The sequence below is a fragment of the Camelina sativa genome, chromosome 12 (genome assembly GCF_030686135.1).
Source record: "Camelina sativa cultivar CO46 ecotype springtype chromosome 12, ASM3068613v1".
NCBI classification, from domain to species: domain Eukaryota; kingdom Viridiplantae; phylum Streptophyta; class Magnoliopsida; order Brassicales; family Brassicaceae; genus Camelina; species Camelina sativa.
Window position 1 is genome coordinate 15,460,637 of NC_141891.1, and position 19,460 is coordinate 15,480,096.

General features: G+C 38.3%; 3 protein-coding genes across 10 annotated transcripts; 2 read left to right on the forward strand and 1 right to left on the reverse strand.

Moving 5' to 3' along the window:
* The first annotated feature begins 3,691 nt into the window (after positions 1 to 3,691).
* On the forward strand, positions 3,692 to 12,733 carry LOC104731840 (protein SWOLLEN 1). Of its 4 annotated transcripts, none has more exons than XM_010451332.3 (18): positions 3,708 to 3,882; positions 4,027 to 4,126; positions 4,244 to 5,655; positions 5,788 to 5,853; positions 6,033 to 6,443; positions 6,593 to 6,754; positions 7,042 to 7,361; positions 7,466 to 7,872; positions 7,995 to 8,047; positions 8,122 to 8,223; positions 8,336 to 10,041; positions 10,124 to 10,232; positions 10,474 to 10,654; positions 10,787 to 10,854; positions 10,964 to 11,079; positions 11,162 to 11,983; positions 12,077 to 12,174; positions 12,270 to 12,733. In XM_010451332.3, exons 3-17 carry the CDS (start codon positions 4,254 to 4,256, stop codon positions 12,164 to 12,166), a joined length of 6,015 nt encoding a protein of 2,004 aa, XP_010449634.2. In that variant the 5' UTR covers positions 3,708 to 3,882; positions 4,027 to 4,126; positions 4,244 to 4,253; the 3' UTR covers positions 12,167 to 12,174; positions 12,270 to 12,733. The 4 variants fall into 4 exon arrangements, with proteins under 4 accessions (XP_010449632.2, XP_010449634.2, XP_087333624.1 ...); XM_087477498.1 differs by having other exon boundaries at positions 4,027 to 4,099; XM_010451330.3 differs by having other exon boundaries at positions 3,692 to 3,882; positions 4,244 to 5,853.
* Positions 12,734 to 12,790: 57 nt separating this feature from the next.
* On the forward strand, positions 12,791 to 14,707 carry LOC104731841 (protein NONRESPONDING TO OXYLIPINS 2, mitochondrial-like). Of its 4 annotated transcripts, none has more exons than XM_087477499.1 (4): positions 12,802 to 13,067; positions 13,152 to 13,270; positions 14,092 to 14,136; positions 14,391 to 14,707. In XM_087477499.1, the coding sequence occupies exons 1-3, from the start codon at positions 12,919 to 12,921 to the stop codon at positions 14,109 to 14,111; spliced, it is 288 nt and encodes a 95-aa protein (XP_087333625.1). In that variant the 5' UTR covers positions 12,802 to 12,918; the 3' UTR covers positions 14,112 to 14,136; positions 14,391 to 14,707. The 4 variants fall into 4 exon arrangements, 3 of the variants coding, with proteins under 3 accessions (XP_010449636.1, XP_087333625.1, XP_010449635.1); XR_758671.2 differs by having other exon boundaries at positions 12,803 to 13,067; positions 13,152 to 13,326; XM_010451334.2 differs by lacking the exon at positions 14,092 to 14,136 and having other exon boundaries at positions 12,791 to 13,067.
* A 101-nt stretch (positions 14,708 to 14,808) lies between these two features.
* Positions 14,809 to 18,460, reverse strand: LOC104731843 (asparagine--tRNA ligase, chloroplastic/mitochondrial). 2 transcript variants are annotated; one of them, XR_015573797.1, is made up of 14 exons: positions 17,871 to 18,460; positions 17,705 to 17,773; positions 17,486 to 17,596; positions 17,295 to 17,399; positions 16,916 to 17,053; positions 16,695 to 16,775; positions 16,528 to 16,605; positions 16,378 to 16,446; positions 16,218 to 16,285; positions 16,023 to 16,106; positions 15,838 to 15,924; positions 15,404 to 15,574; positions 15,194 to 15,320; positions 14,809 to 15,102 (listed from the first exon to the last, which is right to left on the reverse strand). XR_015573797.1 is itself a non-coding variant. In XM_010451336.3 (14 exons), exons 1-14 carry the CDS (start codon positions 18,315 to 18,317, stop codon positions 14,987 to 14,989), a joined length of 1,758 nt encoding a protein of 585 aa, XP_010449638.2. In that variant the 5' UTR covers positions 18,318 to 18,460; the 3' UTR covers positions 14,809 to 14,986. The 2 variants fall into 2 exon arrangements, 1 of the variants encoding a protein (XP_010449638.2); XM_010451336.3 differs by having other exon boundaries at positions 16,211 to 16,285.
* Between the last annotated feature and the right edge of the window lie 1,000 nt (positions 18,461 to 19,460).

Consider the following 19,460-nt stretch of genomic DNA (forward strand, 5'->3'; position numbering starts at 1 on the left):
TTTGTGTATCCATCAACACAACATATATCACAAGGTGTAGACATTTATGTCCCATAATGAAAATGTTTAATAATACATTTTATAAAACTAATTAGAAATTGTAAATTCACATTATCTGTTTTATTTTCATTTAATTTGTTCGTTATTTAAATTATGTCAATCAAACAAAACAAAACAAAATAATGTTTACACATGTAAGACTTAAATAGTAATATTTTATTTTAATTTTATCTATCAGAAAAATATTTCCATATACATTTCTATTTTTGAATATATAAAAATAAAAAATGTTGACAAACTATTCATGATAAATGGGACGGTGTAATATATTCAAAATCTCCATATTATTTATTTCAAATATCATGACTAATTATAGCGGGTATAAGATACACACGTGTAATTCAAAAAATAAAAAACATTATAGTGTAAAAAAATGGGTAACAAGTTAAAGTATAAACATTTTTGCTAGCTAGATTCAGTTCTCAAAATCTTTAATTTGAGTAAGCGTCAACTTCAGAATGGGTATGTGCCTACTTTAAGATGATCATTTTGAAAAAAAAAATTAGTATTTGAATATTTTATAGAGTTTGAGAATATCAAAAATGAAAATACGAGTAATCCGTCATAATCTTTCACCCATTTCTTTAATATATATCTTACATATTACATATCAGAAAAAATCTATACTATTAAAAAGAAAGCATTTTTAATAAGTAGACATAGGGTTAAAGATTATTTATTATATGAAATGCCATTAAAAACAGAATAAGGATATGTATAACTTAGAGCCAAACATACACAATTAATATATGAACTGTATACGATATAAGTGTATCCAAACAGACCTGTAAGAAAATTAAATACTAAGGAAGAAAGAATATTCTAACTAATTGTAATAAATTTTGAAACAAGAATTACGAATATCAAATCCAATCTCAACACATTCAACTAAGCCGAGATTTCCGAGCTTAATTTCGAATTATCTGCGGAAAAAGGACCATGACATACAAAAAATATGGAAGAAGGGAACGAAAAAATACTATCCAAATATTCTTTATAAAATATCTGACAAAAATCTGGATAAACTAATTTCTTTTTTGGTACCTATATTCAATTCTCAAATCTCACTTGAGTAACTGACTAACTCTACATGTCAACTTCGGATTGGTAGAAAAAAACTGGGTTTTTTTTTGGTAAACTTTAGATAGTTTGAGAATATAAAAACGAAAAATTTATCTCAATCCCTTTAACATATAATTATCTATATTGGAACTTTTTTTTAATTGAAACACATGTTATCCATGGGCTTTGCAAAATTTTAATGTGATAAATGCAGACATTTCTCCTATGGGTTTTTACGGAAAAAATAGCAAAATTGTTATGGGCAAGCCTATCGAGTTGGATTTATTCAGGTAGACAATTTAGGTCATTTGATTTGAGAAGTTTTAATATTTTAGCCCGGTTTGATAGTTCTTGGGGCGGGACAAGACGAGTTTTCAGTCCCAAATAGATACATCACTTTTTTCTTACCATTTTTTCAATGTAATCTCATCATTTGTTGTCTAACCAAATAAAAAATAAATTGAATACTAAACTTATAGTATGAGATAGGGTTATGAATGTTAATAACATTCTTAAAAAAATATGTTTACATTAATAATTTCATATATATATATATACGTAATATATTGCAAATATGATAACAAATTTTGGTTTTGAAATCATCCCCGCACGTACGTGCGGGTCCGAATCTAGTTATAACTATTACAACAAACACTAAATACAGTTGTATAGATAAGACATATTGAAATGGAAACTTTTAAATCTTAGAAAAGTAATAGTACACATTAGTGGTGACATTAAATAAATTTTGGCAGAGCGGACGGTTCTTTATATTACTTTTTCCGTCCCCTAACATTTCATATTAGTAGTAAAATGGTTTATGGATAAATTTGTTTATTAACAAGAATTTGCAATATATAACAACGAAGTGGAATGCTCTTTCCTAGAACGATGCCTGACATGTGTATTTCCACCCACTTACGCTTAAAAAGGGACGGTCATTTCAGGTTTTTGTTTGGATTCGGTTTGGTTTGTAAGTAATTATTAGAAATTTAGATGAGCTTTAACCGAAGTTAATTTGTGTTTGATTTGTTTTAGAGTTTGTTTACAAAAAAAATTACATTCGAAGCAATACGGTTGATTTACTTTCTTCCAACTATTGTCTTTTTTTTTTTTTTTTTTTTTTTTGTCAAACCTTCCAACTATTGTCTAAATGATCTTTATCATTATCTTTTGGAGAAATCAATGTGGTACTATAACACACAAAAAAAAAATACAGTATTGTGTTATTGGTTCTATTTGGTTTAAAACCAAACCGAATCAGAGAAAACAAAACTTAACCAAACAGGTTGTGAGGGTGTTACTGCATAGCACATGTTCGGTTTGGTTAAAAATGTTACACCTCCATTTCCAAATCGTCGAAAAATACTTAGGGGTGAACCTCTCCATTCACCCCCTCTTCTCTCAGCCAATCAGAATCTTCCATCTAATATTTTATTTTAAAATTAAATTTAAATTAAATTAAAAAGCAAACCAAATTAAAGAAACAAATTCTGTATACTTTTAATTAAGGAAAGTTAAATATTGGCTTAGTTTAGATTTTTAAACTTAGAATAAAATTATGTCGGTTTGGGTTTACAAATGAAGTGGTTAGGGTTTAGATTTTACAATTAAAACAAAATTATATGTCAGTTTGGGTTTACAAATGAGGTGGTTAGGGTTTATATTTTACAATTAGAGCAAAATTATATGTCGGTTTGGGTTCACAAATAAGATAGTTAGGGTTTAGATTTTACAAGTAGAACAAAATAATATGTCGGTTTGGGTTCACAAATGAGATGTTAGGGTTTAGATTTCACAATTAAAATGAAATTATATGTCGGTTTGGCTTCACAAATGAGATGATTAGGGTTTAGATTTTATAAGTAGAATGAAATTATATATCAGTTTGGATTCACAAATGAGATGGTTAGGGTTTAGATTTTATATATGTCGGTTTAAGTTGATTAAAGTGCGGTTTAAGTTTTTTCATTTTACAATAATGTATACAGACTTTATTGTCTTATTTTGTTAGGGGGTGAATGGAGGGGCTAGGGGTGAACACAAGTATTGTTCCAAATCGTCTAATGGTGTGGGTCACATATGCATGGGCCTAAGCCCATATTAACCTAATAAGCTTCCGTCAATTGCCTTCTAACACACAAAAAAGCCTCCATCTGATTTTAATTTTACCCTAAAAAAAGAATACTTTCAATTTCAGTATTTAACTCAGCCAATCATCTTGAAACTCAGCCAATCTCTTCATCCTCCTTCCAGTAAAACCAGTGGGTCAATAGTCATTTCAACATTTAACTTTCTACCTCTTTCTTGGTCGTCCTCGTCGGCAAACAAAATATTTACCTTTTTACCTCTCTCTCTCAGTCATTTAAAATATATTATGTTTTAACGGAACTGTTTAGCCAATAAATTTGAGAGCGTACGTTTCAAAAAGTGAAAAACCTGGAGGCGTCTTTCTGTTGAATTCAATCTTAGCCACAAGATCCAGAAATTCGACACGTGTCGCTCAGGATTGAGTCGCATCAGCATCCTCTCCAAATGTTATTTTCTGGCGTTATTATTAATATTAATTAATAATATTAGAATTTGGGCTTTACTTAAAACAAGAAGAAGACTCTCTCTCATTGCATTTGCCGAGGAAAGCGAATATTTAATTTATCGGGCATTTTTTTCTCTCTTCTGCCCCAATCTGCTTCACTCGCCAAACCAAACCTCGTTTCTTCGCCGGAACCCTAGGTCCTCTCCGTCTGTTTGAATTTTCCGGTGAGTTTTACTTCTTCACCACCGTTTCAATTTTTTTTCCAATTTCTAGCGAGTCACGCAGTTAGGTTTTTCGTGGATTTGAGTGGGAATGAAATTTTTTATAATTGACGCGTATCGTATATGGTGTTGTTGTGGTGAGAGCAGTAGTAGATGAACGCGCGATTTGGGAAAAGCTGAGGTCTGACGGCCAGGTTTTTTTGTCACCGAATGGAGGGAGGTAGCGTCTCCATACACTCTTGTTTCGGTACTTTTTCGTTTTCCTACTGTTTGTTTTTACTCCACTCCACATCATATTATTATGAGTCTTTTTTTTTTTTTTTTTTTTTTGTATTGAATCTTCCATATATGTCTCTTGTTTCAGAAATTAACCCATGGAGTACGATGACAATGACTTTCAAAACCAGAATCTCCATTTAGGTGGTGAAGCAAACAACAAATTCCCACCAGTTTTACAGCCTTATCCTCTTCCGAAGTTTGATTTTGACGATACACTCAACACGCATCTGAGGTTTGACAGTCTAGGTGAAAGTGAGGCTTTTCTTGGTATTGAGGGTAACGAAGATAATAACTGGATTGAGGATTTCTCTCGTGGAAGTAGTGGTATAGTGTTTAGTTCAGTTGCAACGGAGTCCTGTGCCATTTCGAGGCATAATAATGTATGGTCTGAGGCTACTTCGTCGGAATCTGTTGAAATGCTTTTGAATTCAGTTGGACAGGACGAAGTTGTTGTAAGAGAAGATACTATCAAGAAATCTGACACTTCTGATGAACTAGGTTGTACAATGGAGGAACCAATGGAGCCTGGTCAGACATCCCTTGAAAAAACTCATTCGAAAGAGGAAATCACGGACTTACAACTAAGCCCATCTGTTGATGATAATCCAGGAGAGTCCTCTTTAGTAAAGACAGATGCTGGACAGGAACAGGTTCTGGTGAAAGATGACTTACCAACCACTGCGGAAGAGGCATCGCTTGAGGAAAAGAATACTATCTTGGCGTCAAATACCGCGACAGTAGAGGCCGCAGATACTGCTGAACTTGATAAGATAGGAACTGAGACAACTGATAATCTTCTTGACCAAGCGGAAGACAAAGTCAATGCAGAATCAAGGATGGAAGACGAGTGTAACGATGGAACTGTACTTACTGTGATTACTTCTAGTGGTGAGTTGAATAATCAGAACACTTTGCTTCCAGAGACTTCGAATGATGAAAATGTTATCAGCAACCAGATTGAAAGTAGTTTTAATCGCAATGAAGTAACTATTGATGCACGGTCGGTTTTGGTTGAGGCTCATTCTGATAGCCATGCAGACTCAGTTTCCGAAGTTGAAAATGTGGGAGCTGAAAATATTGACGAAACTGCAAAGCCTGATTTGAAGGAGACAGAGCGATCTGATGTCACAGTACTAGAAAGTGGAGACCAAGCTCTCTCTACTCTTGAGGTAGGTGGAGGAGATGTTTCAGGGACCCAATGCGAAGATCTCCTTGTCAGTACTGTTCATACTAGCGGAGCGGTTGAAACATCTCTGGAAGGTGCTGGGGAATTGACAACTATAGCAAACAGTGTTTCCATTGAGAAGCCTGAGTCACTTAGTCATCAACATATGGAAGTTATCACAAGTAAACATGAGTCTACATTTCAGATAGAGACTGAGACACATACACAGATAAAAGCAGTTGAAACTTCAGAAAGTGTTTATATTTCACCTACAGACTCAGTGGTTGAAGCTACAGAAGGTGGTCTGTCTGTGAAGGGTGACAGTAATGAAGGTAGTGCTCGCACTTCTAATCTCGAGCAAAGCATGGAACTGCATGCCAATGCCAATGATAGATATCACGATGTCAAGAGCTCTCTAATTCTATCTGAAAGCGTTGTGTCCGACTCTGTTGGCTATGTTTCAGGAGGGTCTGCTTCCAAACTGGCGGAGTCAGAATCTCAATCTGACACCATTCCAACAGACAAGTCAGGTAATCAGATTGTCTAATCCTCTTTATATACTATTCATACTGTGTGTATTATTACACTTGCCTTCTCGTTCTCTCAGTAGCCCTCGTTTTGCGTTTCTTTTTCTTTTGGGGATACCTTCCTGCTGCATATGGCATTTAACATGATTACTTGTTAAAACCCCTCTAAATGTCTTCCACAGAGACTATGATTGACGGTTCTCTCGATCCCAAAGAATTACAACCTCTATGTCAAGATGGAGCACCTACTGTTGGTCCCACTTCTTCAATAGAGTTACATATGTTAAAGACATCCTGTGATGCAAGTGACCAAGGCAGTTTCTCTGAAACTGAGAAGGTTTCATCGGGTAAACCTGAAAATGGTCAAACCGTTCCACCTGTGGATGCAAGTAGTTCATGGAGTCAGATGGACCAACAAGCTAAGAAGCATGCTGAAGATACTCAGCAAAGTACGCACTTTGTTGAAGACTTTCCTGGCTCTGAGGAGTCAAAAGATGCTGTAAATACTGATGCTGCTGGACAAGTTTTGCAACAGCAGCCTGAGGAAACAATTCTAGAAGAACATCTAGTAACAGAAGTTGTAAAAGCTCCTGGTAACGTTTTCTATTTTGGGCCATACTAATTGCACTATCTTGTTTCTTTGTATTTTGCCGTTCCATGTAGACCTTACCAGGTATTTTTACCTTTCGATCGGTTGATTTATGTTGTAGCAATATTTTTTCTTTTGCCTCTTCCTTGGCAGAGACTCAGTCAATTCTGGACAAGGATAGTATAAATGAAATCCCTAGCACTAGCTCCTTGGCTAATCTTGGGAGTGAAGCTGGAAAAGATGGCCAGGAAGAGGATAACACTGCTGCATCCGGTGGTGTTATGACAGCTGGGACTCCTGTTTCACACCCCAAAGGTGAGTCTGTATGATCTTCGAAGCAGCAGGAAATTTCCTCTCTTTTTTTGCAGTTCCTTCTGTTTTCCTCACAATGGTTTACTAGGAAATTACATATTAGGTGTAGCATGTATGCATTCCGACAGAGTCTACACTCTAGGCTCTTAATCAAAAGAATACAGTTACTGAAAAACTTCTGTCTAACTTCATCAGATCTTGATCTTGGAACGGCTTTCCTTTTTCAAGATCCATGCAATTAATTTCATGCACTCATCAAAAATGTGTACTTGTGCTTGGGGATATTGCAGGTGATATAGATGCTTCGGCATGTTCTGAGCCTTCCATAAAATCTTATGTAACCGCAACAGAAGACGCTGCTACTGATTTGAAGACTCCTCTTAATTCTTCGCCTGCTGTTAAGACTTCCGAACAACAACTTAATAAGATAGAGACAAACAGTGTCAAAAAGCCAGAAGATCAGAATATTTTGAGTTTTACGTCTGCTGGGTCTCCGGTCTTGAATAAAAATGAGACCTTCAGCAGTGAAATGAACTTAACTCCCGATCAGCTGAAAGCAGGGGAAGTTTCCAAAGCTGTTAATTTTTCACAGGCTACCCTCGTCTCTCCGGTACCTCCTGTTTATATCTTAAAATATTTTTATCAGTGTTCAAGACGAATTCTGTGGCATTTGTATGTTTCGTCCTTACGTAGCATTTGTTTTTGTTTATTCAGATTGTGGTTGGATCTCCTTCAACATCTAGCTTAGAGAAAACAGCTGCAAAGTCTTCCAAAACAAAATCTGAGCGGAAACCCAGGCGAACATCCAAGTCTGCAGGAAAAGAGACTTCTCGGAAAGGAACTAGTGTGAAAGGGGCTACACCTTATCAACAATTTCAAAGTGGAGGCAAAACAAATGCTGTTAATCAAAATTTGGCTTGTCCTATTCCGATAACGCAATCTACTGAGAAGCAGCAAATTCTTCAGAGCCCTAATCTAAAATCTTTTGGAACCCTATCAACCCCCACGGCAAGTGTACCGGATTTGAACTCTTCTGCTCTCTCAAGTATTCTGCGTCGACCGTTTACAGACTTGCAACAAGTGCAACTACGTGCACAGATTTTTGTATATGGGGCTCTGATGTAAGCTCTTTCTTAGCCCTATGCTCTTAAGTCTTGTTGTGTCTGTGAGAGTTGAGCGTGATGTCCTTTGAACTTCTTGCAATCTTATTCTTGATTGTTATGTTTTTTTTCTTCTGATACAGCCAAGGAACAGCACCCGATGAAGCTTATATGATATCTGCATTTGGTGGTCCAGGTAAGATTGTTTGTTCTTTACCTGTTGCGTTATCCACGTTTGAGACAAAGTTTGTTCACTATTCACTTCTTTAGATGGTGGGAAGGACAGCTGGGAGAAAGCATGGCGTACTTGTGCTGTAAGAGCTCAGAAATCGCTGGTTGCTACTCCTGAAACGCCATTGCAATCACGTGCAGGTTTCTGCATTTATTTATTTTGCATTTAAAAATCTTATGGTCTGCTAAGCTTTTACTTCTCAGCGCTGTTGTTAACGCATTGCTGATCTAAATACCCAAACTGCAATTCCAGGGAAGAAAGAGGCTCCATCAGCAGGTCACACCAGTAGGAAAGAGAGTTCAACAGCAAACCCCATGATTCCACTCTCATCACCTTTATGGAGTTTATCAACTTCCCATGATACTTTACAATCAAGTAGCGCTCAGAGAGGTTCAGCTGCTACTCAGCAGCCATTGCTTTCTTCATCACATACTCACCAAACTCCACCAACTACAAATATCGTTGGACATAATACCCCTTGGACGTCACCTCTCGCTTACCGTAACCCTTGGCTTGCTTCTCAGCAAACTAGTGGATTAGATGTTGGTTCTCGTTTTCCCGTCTATCCGTCCACTGAACCTGTAAAATTGACTCCCATGAAAGAATCACCCTTGACTTACTCTGGCGCAAAGCATGTTCAGAGTGGAACCCCTAGCAATGTTTTCAAAGTGACACCTACACTTGAGCCAACGAGTACAGTTGTAGCATCTGCTCAACATTCCACCGGGACAAAATCAAGGAAGCGAAAGAAGATGCCAGTCTCTATTGAGTCTGGTCCAAGCATTTTGAATTCGCTAAAGCAGACAGAATTAGCTGCCTCACCTATTGTTTCTATGTCGACATCTGTGCCTGTTACACCTACTCCGGCTAATCTGGGTTTTAATGCTGGCACACTGCCCAGTACTGTTTCTATCACTGCAGTCCCTATGAACCTGGTATCTACGTTTCCCGGGAAAAAAATCAAATCATCTTTGCCATCTCCAATTTTTGGTGGTAACCTTGTACCTGAAATAAAGCAGAGATCTGTCCTGTCAGAGGATGCCATTGATAAGCTTAAGGAGGCTAAGATACATGCAGAAGATGCATCTGCTCTTGCTACTGCAGCTGTTAGTCACAGTGAATATGTATGGAAGCAGATAGAGCAACAAAGGCATGCTGGCCTCCAGCCAGATACTCAAGACAGATTAGCTTCGGCTGCTGTTGCCATAGCTGCTGCTGCTGCGGTGGCAAAGGCTGCAGCTGCTGCCGCCAATGTTGCAGCTAATGCTGCATTGCAGGCCAAATTGATGGCTGAAGAAGCATCCCTTCCAAATGCTACTGATCAGGGACTCCTGAAGTCAAATGATAATATATTTCCAGGCCAGGGTACCCCTGCTTCTGTCTGGAAGGGTGAAGGTGCAGTGGTGAGGTCCAGTTCTGTTCTTATTGCTGCGAGAGAGACAGCTAAGAAGAGGGTTGAAGCTGCCACAGCGGCTACCAAGTATGCTGAAAATATGGACTCCATTGTAAAAGCAGCGGAATTGGCATCAGAGGCTGTTTCACAAGCTGGAATACTTGTTTCCATGGGTCATCCTCCGTTGCTCAATAAGCTGGTGGAGGCAGGTCCAAGTAATTACTGGAGGCAAGCTCAAGAATCTCAGGAAGTGCAGCCCTGTAAAACTGCAGTTTTAGAAAAAGAAACTGTGGCGACTAGTGAGGGAACTTTTGCCAGTCCCAGAACTGTGCAGACTGAATTGGGCGGCTCTGTGAAAACCGCAGATGGTGTGTCTGGTCCAGTTCCTGCTACTGGAAAGAAAAAGGGACAAAATATTGATAAAGGTGCAGACTTGGCTAAAAACAGTGATGTGGTTTTCGAATCAGAAGTTGGGTCAAAAATTTCGGTTGACACCCAAACTGAAAGTCAACAGAGTATGAAAGCGACAAATAATGATAACATCAAGGAGGGTTCTAATGTAGAGGTTTGTGCTACATTTGCATATATACGTTGTTCATAAGTTGATTGTGTTCTTTCTGTAACGGATATAAAATTTCCTTTTGAAGGTTTACAAGGAAGAATCTGGATTAAGAACCGCATGGTACTCAGCCAATGTATTGAGCTTAGAGGATGATAAAGCTTACGTGTTGTTCAGTGACCTTTCTGTAGAACAAGGTTTGTGCATTTAACAAAATGGTTTGCTTTAAACCTTATTATCATCAATAGATCTTTTAGTTCACAAGTTCTTCCTAGTATAGGTAAATATGTAATCCTATGTAATCACCTACTTTCAAGTATTGTATTATCTGCATGTAAAATTATTTGAAAGGTTGCAGAACTGATTACTGAAGTCTACAAAGAGGCTCCATTGCTTTATTAATTGATTGGTTGATCCGTTTATATTATCTTTTATCAGGAACAGATAAACTGAAGGAGTGGGTAGCCCTCAAGGGCGAAGGCGATCAGGCGCCTAAAATAAGAACTGCTCGTTCTGTTACTGCCATGCCTTATGAAGGAACCAGGAAGAGACGTAGAGCTGCTATTGGGGATCATGTTTGGAAAATTGGAGATAGGGTAGACTCATGGGTGCATGACAGGTAATCACTGTCTCTATAGTCAGTTGTTTTAATTCTTTCCCCTAACATCAGACCAAAGCACAAAATCCGTTTGTGAAATCTTATTCTTTCCAAGAAGTTTGGAAACTTAATTTGTATTTGTTTTTCCTTCAGTTGGTTGGAGGGTGTTATTACAGAGAAGAACAAGAAAGATGAAAATACAGTAACTGTGCATTTTCCTGGTGCGTGAAGAGGCCAATGCCTGATGAAGATATCTTATTTTTGTGCTCTAAGTTGCTTGTCTGATCCACTGTTCTCATAACTTTCTTTTTTTTCTTAAAAAATCTGCAGCACAAGGAGACACTTTGACGATCAAAGCTTGGAACCTTCGGCCTTCTCTTGAGTGGAAAGATGGAAAGTGGATTGAATGTTCTAGTTCAGGAGAAAACATCTACTCGTCGCATGAGGTATTTCACCCTTTTATGGATTTAGAGGCTTCTCTTTTGGATGATTTGGCTATTTTGCAAGACTGAGATTTTTGAATTGCAGGGTGATACCCCAAAGGAGAAGCGTCCTAGATTAGGAACTCCTGCTCCTGTGGCTGAAGTAAAAGACAAGAGTATAAAGATCGTTGATGATCCAGACTTAGGGAAACCGCCTCAGATTGGCGTTCTTGACCTCGGTGTCTCAGAGAATACATTTAACATTGGAAGGAGTACCAGAGAGGAGAACAAACCAGATCCACTCCGAATGAAGAGAACTGGTTTACAAAAGCAAGGTTCAAAAGTGATTTTTGGTGTCCCTAAACCTGGAAAGAAAAGGAAGTTTATGGACGTGAGCCAACACTACATTTCAGAGGCGAGCAGTAAAACTCGGGAACGGAAGGAACCAGCTAAGCCTGTGAAAACAATTGTGCCCCAAAATTCTGGAATAGGTAGCTGGAGAGTGCCACCGAAAACTATATCTAGAGAGAAACAGACAACAATATCGAAGCCCAAGACTTTTAAACCTGCGCCCAAACCCAAAGAGAAACTGGGTGCTGCTGCTAGGATAATTACCCGCAAGGAGTCGCGTAGTACAACAGCCTCAGATATGGAATCTGATGACGTTGCTGATGAAAGTGCAGAAAACAAGTGTCCTGCATCTGGTGTTCCATTCAAGGGAACAGTGGAAGAGCAAACCACACTATCCTCCCATGATACTGGTTCCAAGAATAGTTCCTCCTCGAACACTAATAGAGGGAAAGTGGCTCCTACTGCGGGAAGGTTAGCCAAAATCGAAGAGGATAAAGCTTTGGCTGAGAATTCTTCAAAAACATCAGAGGGTATAGAGCCACGTAGATCAATCCGCAGGATCCAGCCAACTTCTAGAGTAAGTATTTATATATTGAAGTTTGCATAATGTCCCTAAATTCTGGTTGGGCGCGTTCGTTTTAAACCTGTGTGTGTGTGTGTTGCTCTGCAGCTACTTGAAGGTCTGCAATCGTCGATGATGACATCGAAAATTCCTTCGGTATCACACAGCAGAAGTCACCAAAGTCAAAGCAAAAAGTAGCAGTAGAGGTGATGTGATAAAAGAGTGTTGAATAGTGAAATAACTTTAGAAGGAATCATATGTAGCTGATTTGTTGATGATGATGTTATTGGCATTTTGGCAGGCAAGTGAAGAGCAGAATCAAGTGCACATAAACCCAAGTGGAGGAAACAAAAGAAGCAGTGTGGGCTGATATTAGGTTGTTTTTAATTATAGATTTATGCTCTAAAAAAAATCAAACTTCGTTGTTGGTTGGAAAAGGAGACGTAAAACGTAGGAGAAGAGAAGGAAAAAAAAAATGATGATGTTATTTGTAGGTGTGAATGATTTGCTTTTGATTATTTATTTAGTCAGTCAGATGTTCTCTCGCTAGCTCTATCTCTCATGACTCGGGTGTGTCTCATCAGAGAGAGAGATAAGAAGAAGTTGTACATGTTGTTTGATTATTGTCCCAAGTATCTCTCTAACTCCATTTGCCTCTTTCAATCAACCCTTTTGCTTTTGTCTTCTTGACATCATCTGATACAATGTCAAGTCCGTTTCTGTAGTATTATATATGCGATAAATGGATGAATAAGCTTTTATGAATTCACGTAATCACGCAACAATATTTTGGATTATTAAAAAATGGTTCTAAATTGGGATTGTTTCGAACAATATGATTCTGCACATTCTTAAAAGTAAAGTTATTTTGGTTAGGCTTAAAACCTTAACAAAAACCCGATCCTTCTTTGGATCACATTGGTCGTGGTTTCGTCTGTCTCTGTGTAATAATGGCTGCTGCTTGTCGTAAGCTGTTTAACAGAGCTTCTGTCTCTTCTCTCAAATCTGCCCTCAGATCCGCCACTGGATCATCGTCGCCTGCCTCATCAGCTGGATTTCGTATACCTTCTCAACCCTCTCGCCATTTCTCATTCTCCAGGTTTGCATCCGATATATAAATTTACCCAATTTCAATCTTCCTTTTATCTGACAATTTTTTTACAAAATGTATCAACCTCTTAAGGTGTCCATCAGAACTGGGATGTGTTCAGTCTTTGTTACCGCTGCACAGCACGGTGGCAGCAGCGAGGTTGACTTCGTGCCTAAGCACAACTTCAAGGAGTAGCCGAGCTCTCTCTCAGGGTACACTTTGCTGCACCTCTCCCGACCTCTAATGCATTTTCTCTTTACTTTTCCTTGTGAGTTCACTTTTTTTGCTTTCCTCCATTGGCATTTACTCTCCTTCCTTGTTTTGAATTTAACTCATTTTGGCTCTTCTCTGCTTGCTTTTGATCTATGGCTATAATAGTTGTTACTAAAATTATAGTTGCTTTCCAATGTGCCTTAGTAACTGATCCAATAGTAGGTAGATCTTAGGAGCTGATTGATTGCTGCAATGAAACATTGTATGTGTTTGATTCTTTGCTTCTTCCTAGCTGCGTGGATTCTTGGTCTTTATTGAATTTTTTCGCTTGTGACTAGTTTAGTTGGTTAAGTAGAAAGTAGAGTACTCCCGAAGGCCGAAGTCTTTGTGTTTCTGGCGCATTAGTTGCATTGTGTGGCTCAGTGCGGTAAGATTATATCTTTGGGTTTAACAAGTAGGAAGGCAACTTATATTGTCTGAGTGACACAGTTTCTAAGGGAAAGAGTTTTTAGGTTCAGTGTCGGACTATGAGTACTTGGTTAATGCAGGCACATAGTCTCACCATCACCACATGGACCCTTGCAACTTTTTCAGATGAAAATCTGAGAAAAAAGGACTAGGTAACTATGTTGGCCTAAAAAACTGAAAATATACAGAACTTGAACTGGGCACTTAGTAAACATAATGCCAAATTGCATCATCTGCGCACTGTATTTGTGCTTTTGCTTTTATGTGAATTCTAGTTTCTTCAAGTTAGTTCTTGATCCGTGTATAAGAGTGTCACAGTAACGTAGTAATCTATAAAATGTTCTTTGGTCAGATGGAGTCGATGGCACGTGAGATGTGTTTGCAGTTTGTTTTAAAGGTGGGTTCTATCACCAATGATCCCTGACAAGTTATTTTATAGTCTAGATTTGGGAGAAGCTATTTTAGATGAGATTTTATAGTCTAGTTTAAAGCTCTCATTGTTTTGTCAAGTTTTGGTTTCTGTATGATTCGTAAAACCTTTCCTAAAATATTATAATGGAATCATTAAGCCATATGCATCCATCTTTGTCTCTTTACCACAATCAGCACCCTAATATAATCTTGGTGATCATTTATGTTTTGCTGCTCCAGAGCTTGGCCTTTCAGTTCCGAGGTGACTCTAAAACCGGCATGAAGGTTTAATTCCATTGAAGGGGCAGGATTTCAGAAGAGTTGTTTCTTCTTCCCTTTGTCAAATTTAGAGACACAACAAGTGTCTGTCATTCTTTTCTGTGACAAATAATTACAAAATCTTATGTACTTTGATTTATGATGAGAGAAATGTTATACAAATTGTCAGCTTTTGTTGCCTTTTTCAGTAAATTAGTAGAACTTACTATGTAGATTATTTATTTTGTTACAATTTTCAGTGTAATTATACATACACCATATTTTCTTTACCCATAAAATCCTCCATCAATATTTTTTGAAGTTTACATGTTATCAACATTAGTTAAGGTATAAGTACATAGAAAGTAAAAATTTTATCTACTGAAACAAAACCAAAAACTCTATAAAACAAATCAATTTTTATGAAAGGGTGATAACATATACAAATATATTTTAAAATTTGGAACAAACAATTACTTCCTTTGAGGTTTCTTTGTTTGTTGTTTATCTCAAATGGCACATAAGAGCAAGAACTTGGAAGAAATGTGGAGCACTGGGATGGGAGGGTCAAGTAATAATTAGAATTCGGCAGAGGCAGGTGCACGCGGGAAAGGAATAACGTCTCTAATATTGTCAATTCCGGTGACAAATTGGACCAGCCTCTCAAACCCTAAACCGAATCCTGCGTGAGGAACTACACACACACAAACAATAATGGCACTTACTTCATCAGCCTCCCCAAGTTTTTTATCTTTTGATTCAAAGAATAAGAAGAAGAACGAGACCTGATCCATAGCGGCGTAGGTCGAGGTACCACCAGTAGCTCTCTTTGTTGAGTTTCAGCTCATCAAGCCTCGCTTCCAACACCTCAAGCCTTTCCTCTCTCTGGCTTCCACCAATCAGCTCTCCTATCTTTTTAAACTCAAAACTATCAACATCATTCACTATCAACAACTTCTTATTATCAACAGGATTTTGAATTATCTTAAACTTACCCGAGGCACGAGCATATCCATTGCTGCTACTGTCTTCCCATCATCGTTCTCCCGCATATAGAATGCTTTTATCTCCTTCGGATAGTCTCTTATTATGACTGGGCGACCCCCAAATGCCTCTTCTGTTATATACCTTTCATGCTCGCTCTGCAAATCCAGCCCCCACTTCACCTGCCACATACAGTAGCTCTATCAGGCAAGCAACATTTGATGTTTCTACTCACATGCGACAATGAAATAATATCAATTTAAATAATATACCAACTAGAAATGAATATGGAATCACAGCTTGCTTACACAGAAAATACCAAAACACAAACAGGTAGACTAATAGGTCACAGGTTTAGAAAAAGAAATGTATATGCGACTTTGCATTTTTATTCCAAAATTTACAGTTCAAATCTATCCCAAAAAGGAGAAAGTAAAGCCCTTACCGGAAAATCAAACTTTTTGTTTGCTTTCAGAAGAAGTTCAATGGCGTCTGTGTAACCAAGCTGTAGAAACTCTTTCTCAGCTACGTCCTTTACAAGATAAATTGTAAACCAATAATAACAATATCAGCCAGTGCAAACTGCATAATATTATTCTCCGATCATAGAGTGAGAATTGAAGGACATACACTCAAGCGACGAATGATTCCTTTCTCAATCCATGTATCAAAAAACTCCATGTCTTCCTTGCAATGATCAAGAACGTATTTTACCTATCCAAATACCAAGAGATAAATCACACTAATTCCAAATGACACAACAAACTGACAAGCTCATATATAGTTTGAGGGAAATATAAAGTGAAAGAGTAACATACTACGTACTGGAGGTAGGCGGTGGCACAGGCCATGTCATCATCCAGGTCGGCAAAAGCAAGTTCTGGTTCAATCATCTTATATGGTAGAAAGAGAGGTCTTCAGTATATTGCAGTTAGGTAAGAAAAAATTAATTGCGAGTTTGGCTGGAGAATTTAGTAATGCTGACCCAGAATTCGGCTAAGTGCCTAGACGTGTTAGAATTCTCAGCTCGAAATGTTGGACCAAATGTGTATACCTGTAACGTTATACGAATGATAAATTAAGTCACTGACTAACCAAAATCTAGCTCACAATCACTTGAGGAATCAACATTTACATCTGAGAGAGCGGTTGCATAAGTTTCTCCGTTGAGTTGCCCAGAGACGGTCAAGAATGCTGGTTTCCCAAAGAAGTCCTAAGGAGTAATACATCCATGAAATTTGTTACAGTGCAAGTTCATATTCTACCATTCTTAAATACAAAATATATGGAGCTGGAACACACCTGAGACCAATCGATCAACCCTCCCTTTGTTTTCGGAATTGCATCAATGGAAGTATCGGTGTTCTCATGGGAGCTGGGAATCTAAACATTGAAGTAAAATTTAGAAGTAATTTTTTTTTTTTCTTCCATGTGGAGTTGAGAGTTATAGTTCTTGGTGAAAAAGATCAAGCTGCTAATGGGTTATAAACGAATATAGAGATGTTGAGAGCTAAAACCCTTACGAGTGTAGTGACACAGAACTGTTCTCCAGCTCCTTCACAATCTGACGCTGTAATAATTGGGCTTGCAACCCAAACAAAACCACTTTCTTGAAAGAACTTGTGTGTAGCATATGCCAAAGTATTCCTAACTCTCGCCACCTGAAACAAGATGTTTTGCCTATTTTAAGAATATAGAAGTTGGTAATTATCGCAAGACTGTAAGTTCGCCGTCAAGTTTCAATAAACCGAAGCTTGAAAGGTGAGTAGTATACGCAGTATTCAACATAAGAGCGACATTTCTAGGCGAGATGATACATTGAATTCCAAGAAGGTAACAGGAGTCGTCTAGAGTATGGAGTATCAGGAAAGTATAAAAGGTAAATGGAAAAAGGAAAGTTACCGCCCCAAAAGTATTGGTTCTAGGACGTAGATGAGCCTTGGTTCTCAAGAATTCCCGGCTGACCCTTTTCTTCTGGATCGGATAAGAAGAGTCACACTTTCCAACCTATGATAAAGTGGGGGAGTAAGTGATAAAATTTAGAAAAACATACTTTCAATCTCAAATCCAAAGTAGAAGAAGCAAAGACATACCACAATGATTTTCTCAACTTTAAGTTCCACCTTTTGCTTTGTTCCCTGGCTAGCCACAATAGTACCTTGTACAGATACGGATGCTCCAGTCAAAATCGAACCAGATTCTACCTATTATTCCGTCCCAGTAATCTCAGTGTTAACACAGGGTTTATATATAAAGCTCAAATATTGAAGGCTCCCAAGTCCTAATCATTGTTCTCAGGTCATAGTGATTACCTGATCATACCCCTCTGCATCCGAATTCAACACACATTGCAAGTTCGATAAACATGAACCATCATTGATCTTTAAACACACACCAAAAAAAATATCAAAAACCATAACTTTGTCATCAATCAATCAAGGGACTGATAGGGAAATATGAACAGATAATGAGAATAACCTCAATGAATGTGACACTGCTCTGAGATCGAAGTGTTCGGACCCAACCCATAATGTTAAGACTCTGCCCGACCCGGCTCAGCCCTTCGTCTGCTCCTCCTTTCACTTCCGCTATCTTCAACTTCTTCCTGAACTCTCCAACTTTACTCCCGAATCGTTTCTCGTAATTCTCAACTTTTTTACCTTCTCCGGAACCGAGAGATTCGGAGACAGCTGTGCAAAAGCATCTCCGGCGAGAGTTGGCCGGAAAAGCTTCGAAGAGTGGGAGAACTCGGCGCCGAAGAGGGCGAAGGAGAGAATGAGAAGCATTAGAAATAGGGAAGGAGGATAAGAAGCGGAGAGTAGAGTAGGGAGTTAGACGGAGAGTCGTCGCCGGCAGAAACGCGGCCGCCATTGTAATCGATTGTTTGGGAATGCGCCAATTCAACCCACTCTTCATATGGAACATTCACCCGACCCGATTTGGTATAACCCGCCCCGTAAACTGTTACCCGAAATAAGCCCATTTAGAGTCCAGAGGCCCGTAATCTTACGAAGGGCTTCGACTCAGTCAACAAGGAATCAATAGTTCAAAATGCATGAAGAAAGCATATCTCTATTGTTTTTTTATTCATCTTTATATAGGGAAAATTCCAAAAAAAAACCCCCAACTAATTTTAATTTGGATGTTTAATACCCAATGGTTTTTGATTGGAATAAAAATACCTGAAATATTAAATTAATGTCAAATAAAACCTTATCTTTAAATCTATGGAACATTCCAACACGGGACTTAACAGCCGTCAACGGCCGTTACGGAATTACTAACCGGTGTTAAATTTCAGTCACACATATTTCAATACATATATAGAATATGTTTACAGATATATTCGAATATGTTCATGTGGTCTAGTGGTTGCTTGTCTGTTTTATTATTGATTTACCAGGGGTCGAATCCTAGTAAGTGCTAACTATGCGTTTTTTTGGTTTTTTTTTTCTTCCCTTGAAACAGCCTTTCAGTGTTTCACCCTCCACCTCCGTGTCGTCCAGATCCCAAGACCTGAAACAATCCGAGCCAAATTCCCTCCATCTCTCCCAATCCCAATCTCATATGCTCATGACGACGAACCAGTCTCCTCAACGTGTTTCTAATCCCAAGCCAATCGTCTTCCACATCATCACCATATGCTGTAATCGTAGCCAGATCTGACAATCTATATCTCTTTGAACCACCCTTGGATGTTGTAGGGAGCTCGAATCGGCAAAGCGAACACGGTTATGATCCGAGAGCCAAGGAACGATGCTATCCGAGATTCAGAGGGATATATATGGCTACACGGCATCTCCGACCAGATTCTCTTTACAAACTGGTTTCGAGGAAAAAAAAAAAAAAAAGCGAGCAAAAATAAGGTGAAGGTAGAAGGAATCGAACCCGAGGTAACCTGGTTTCAAAACAAACCGAATACCACTAGACTACATCAACATATTCAAATACTGTTGGAAATATATTCTATATAACTATATAACTATTAAAACATGTGTGACTGAAATTTAACGCCAGTTAGTAATTCCGTAACGGTCGTTGACGGCTGTTAAGTTCCGTGTTTGAATG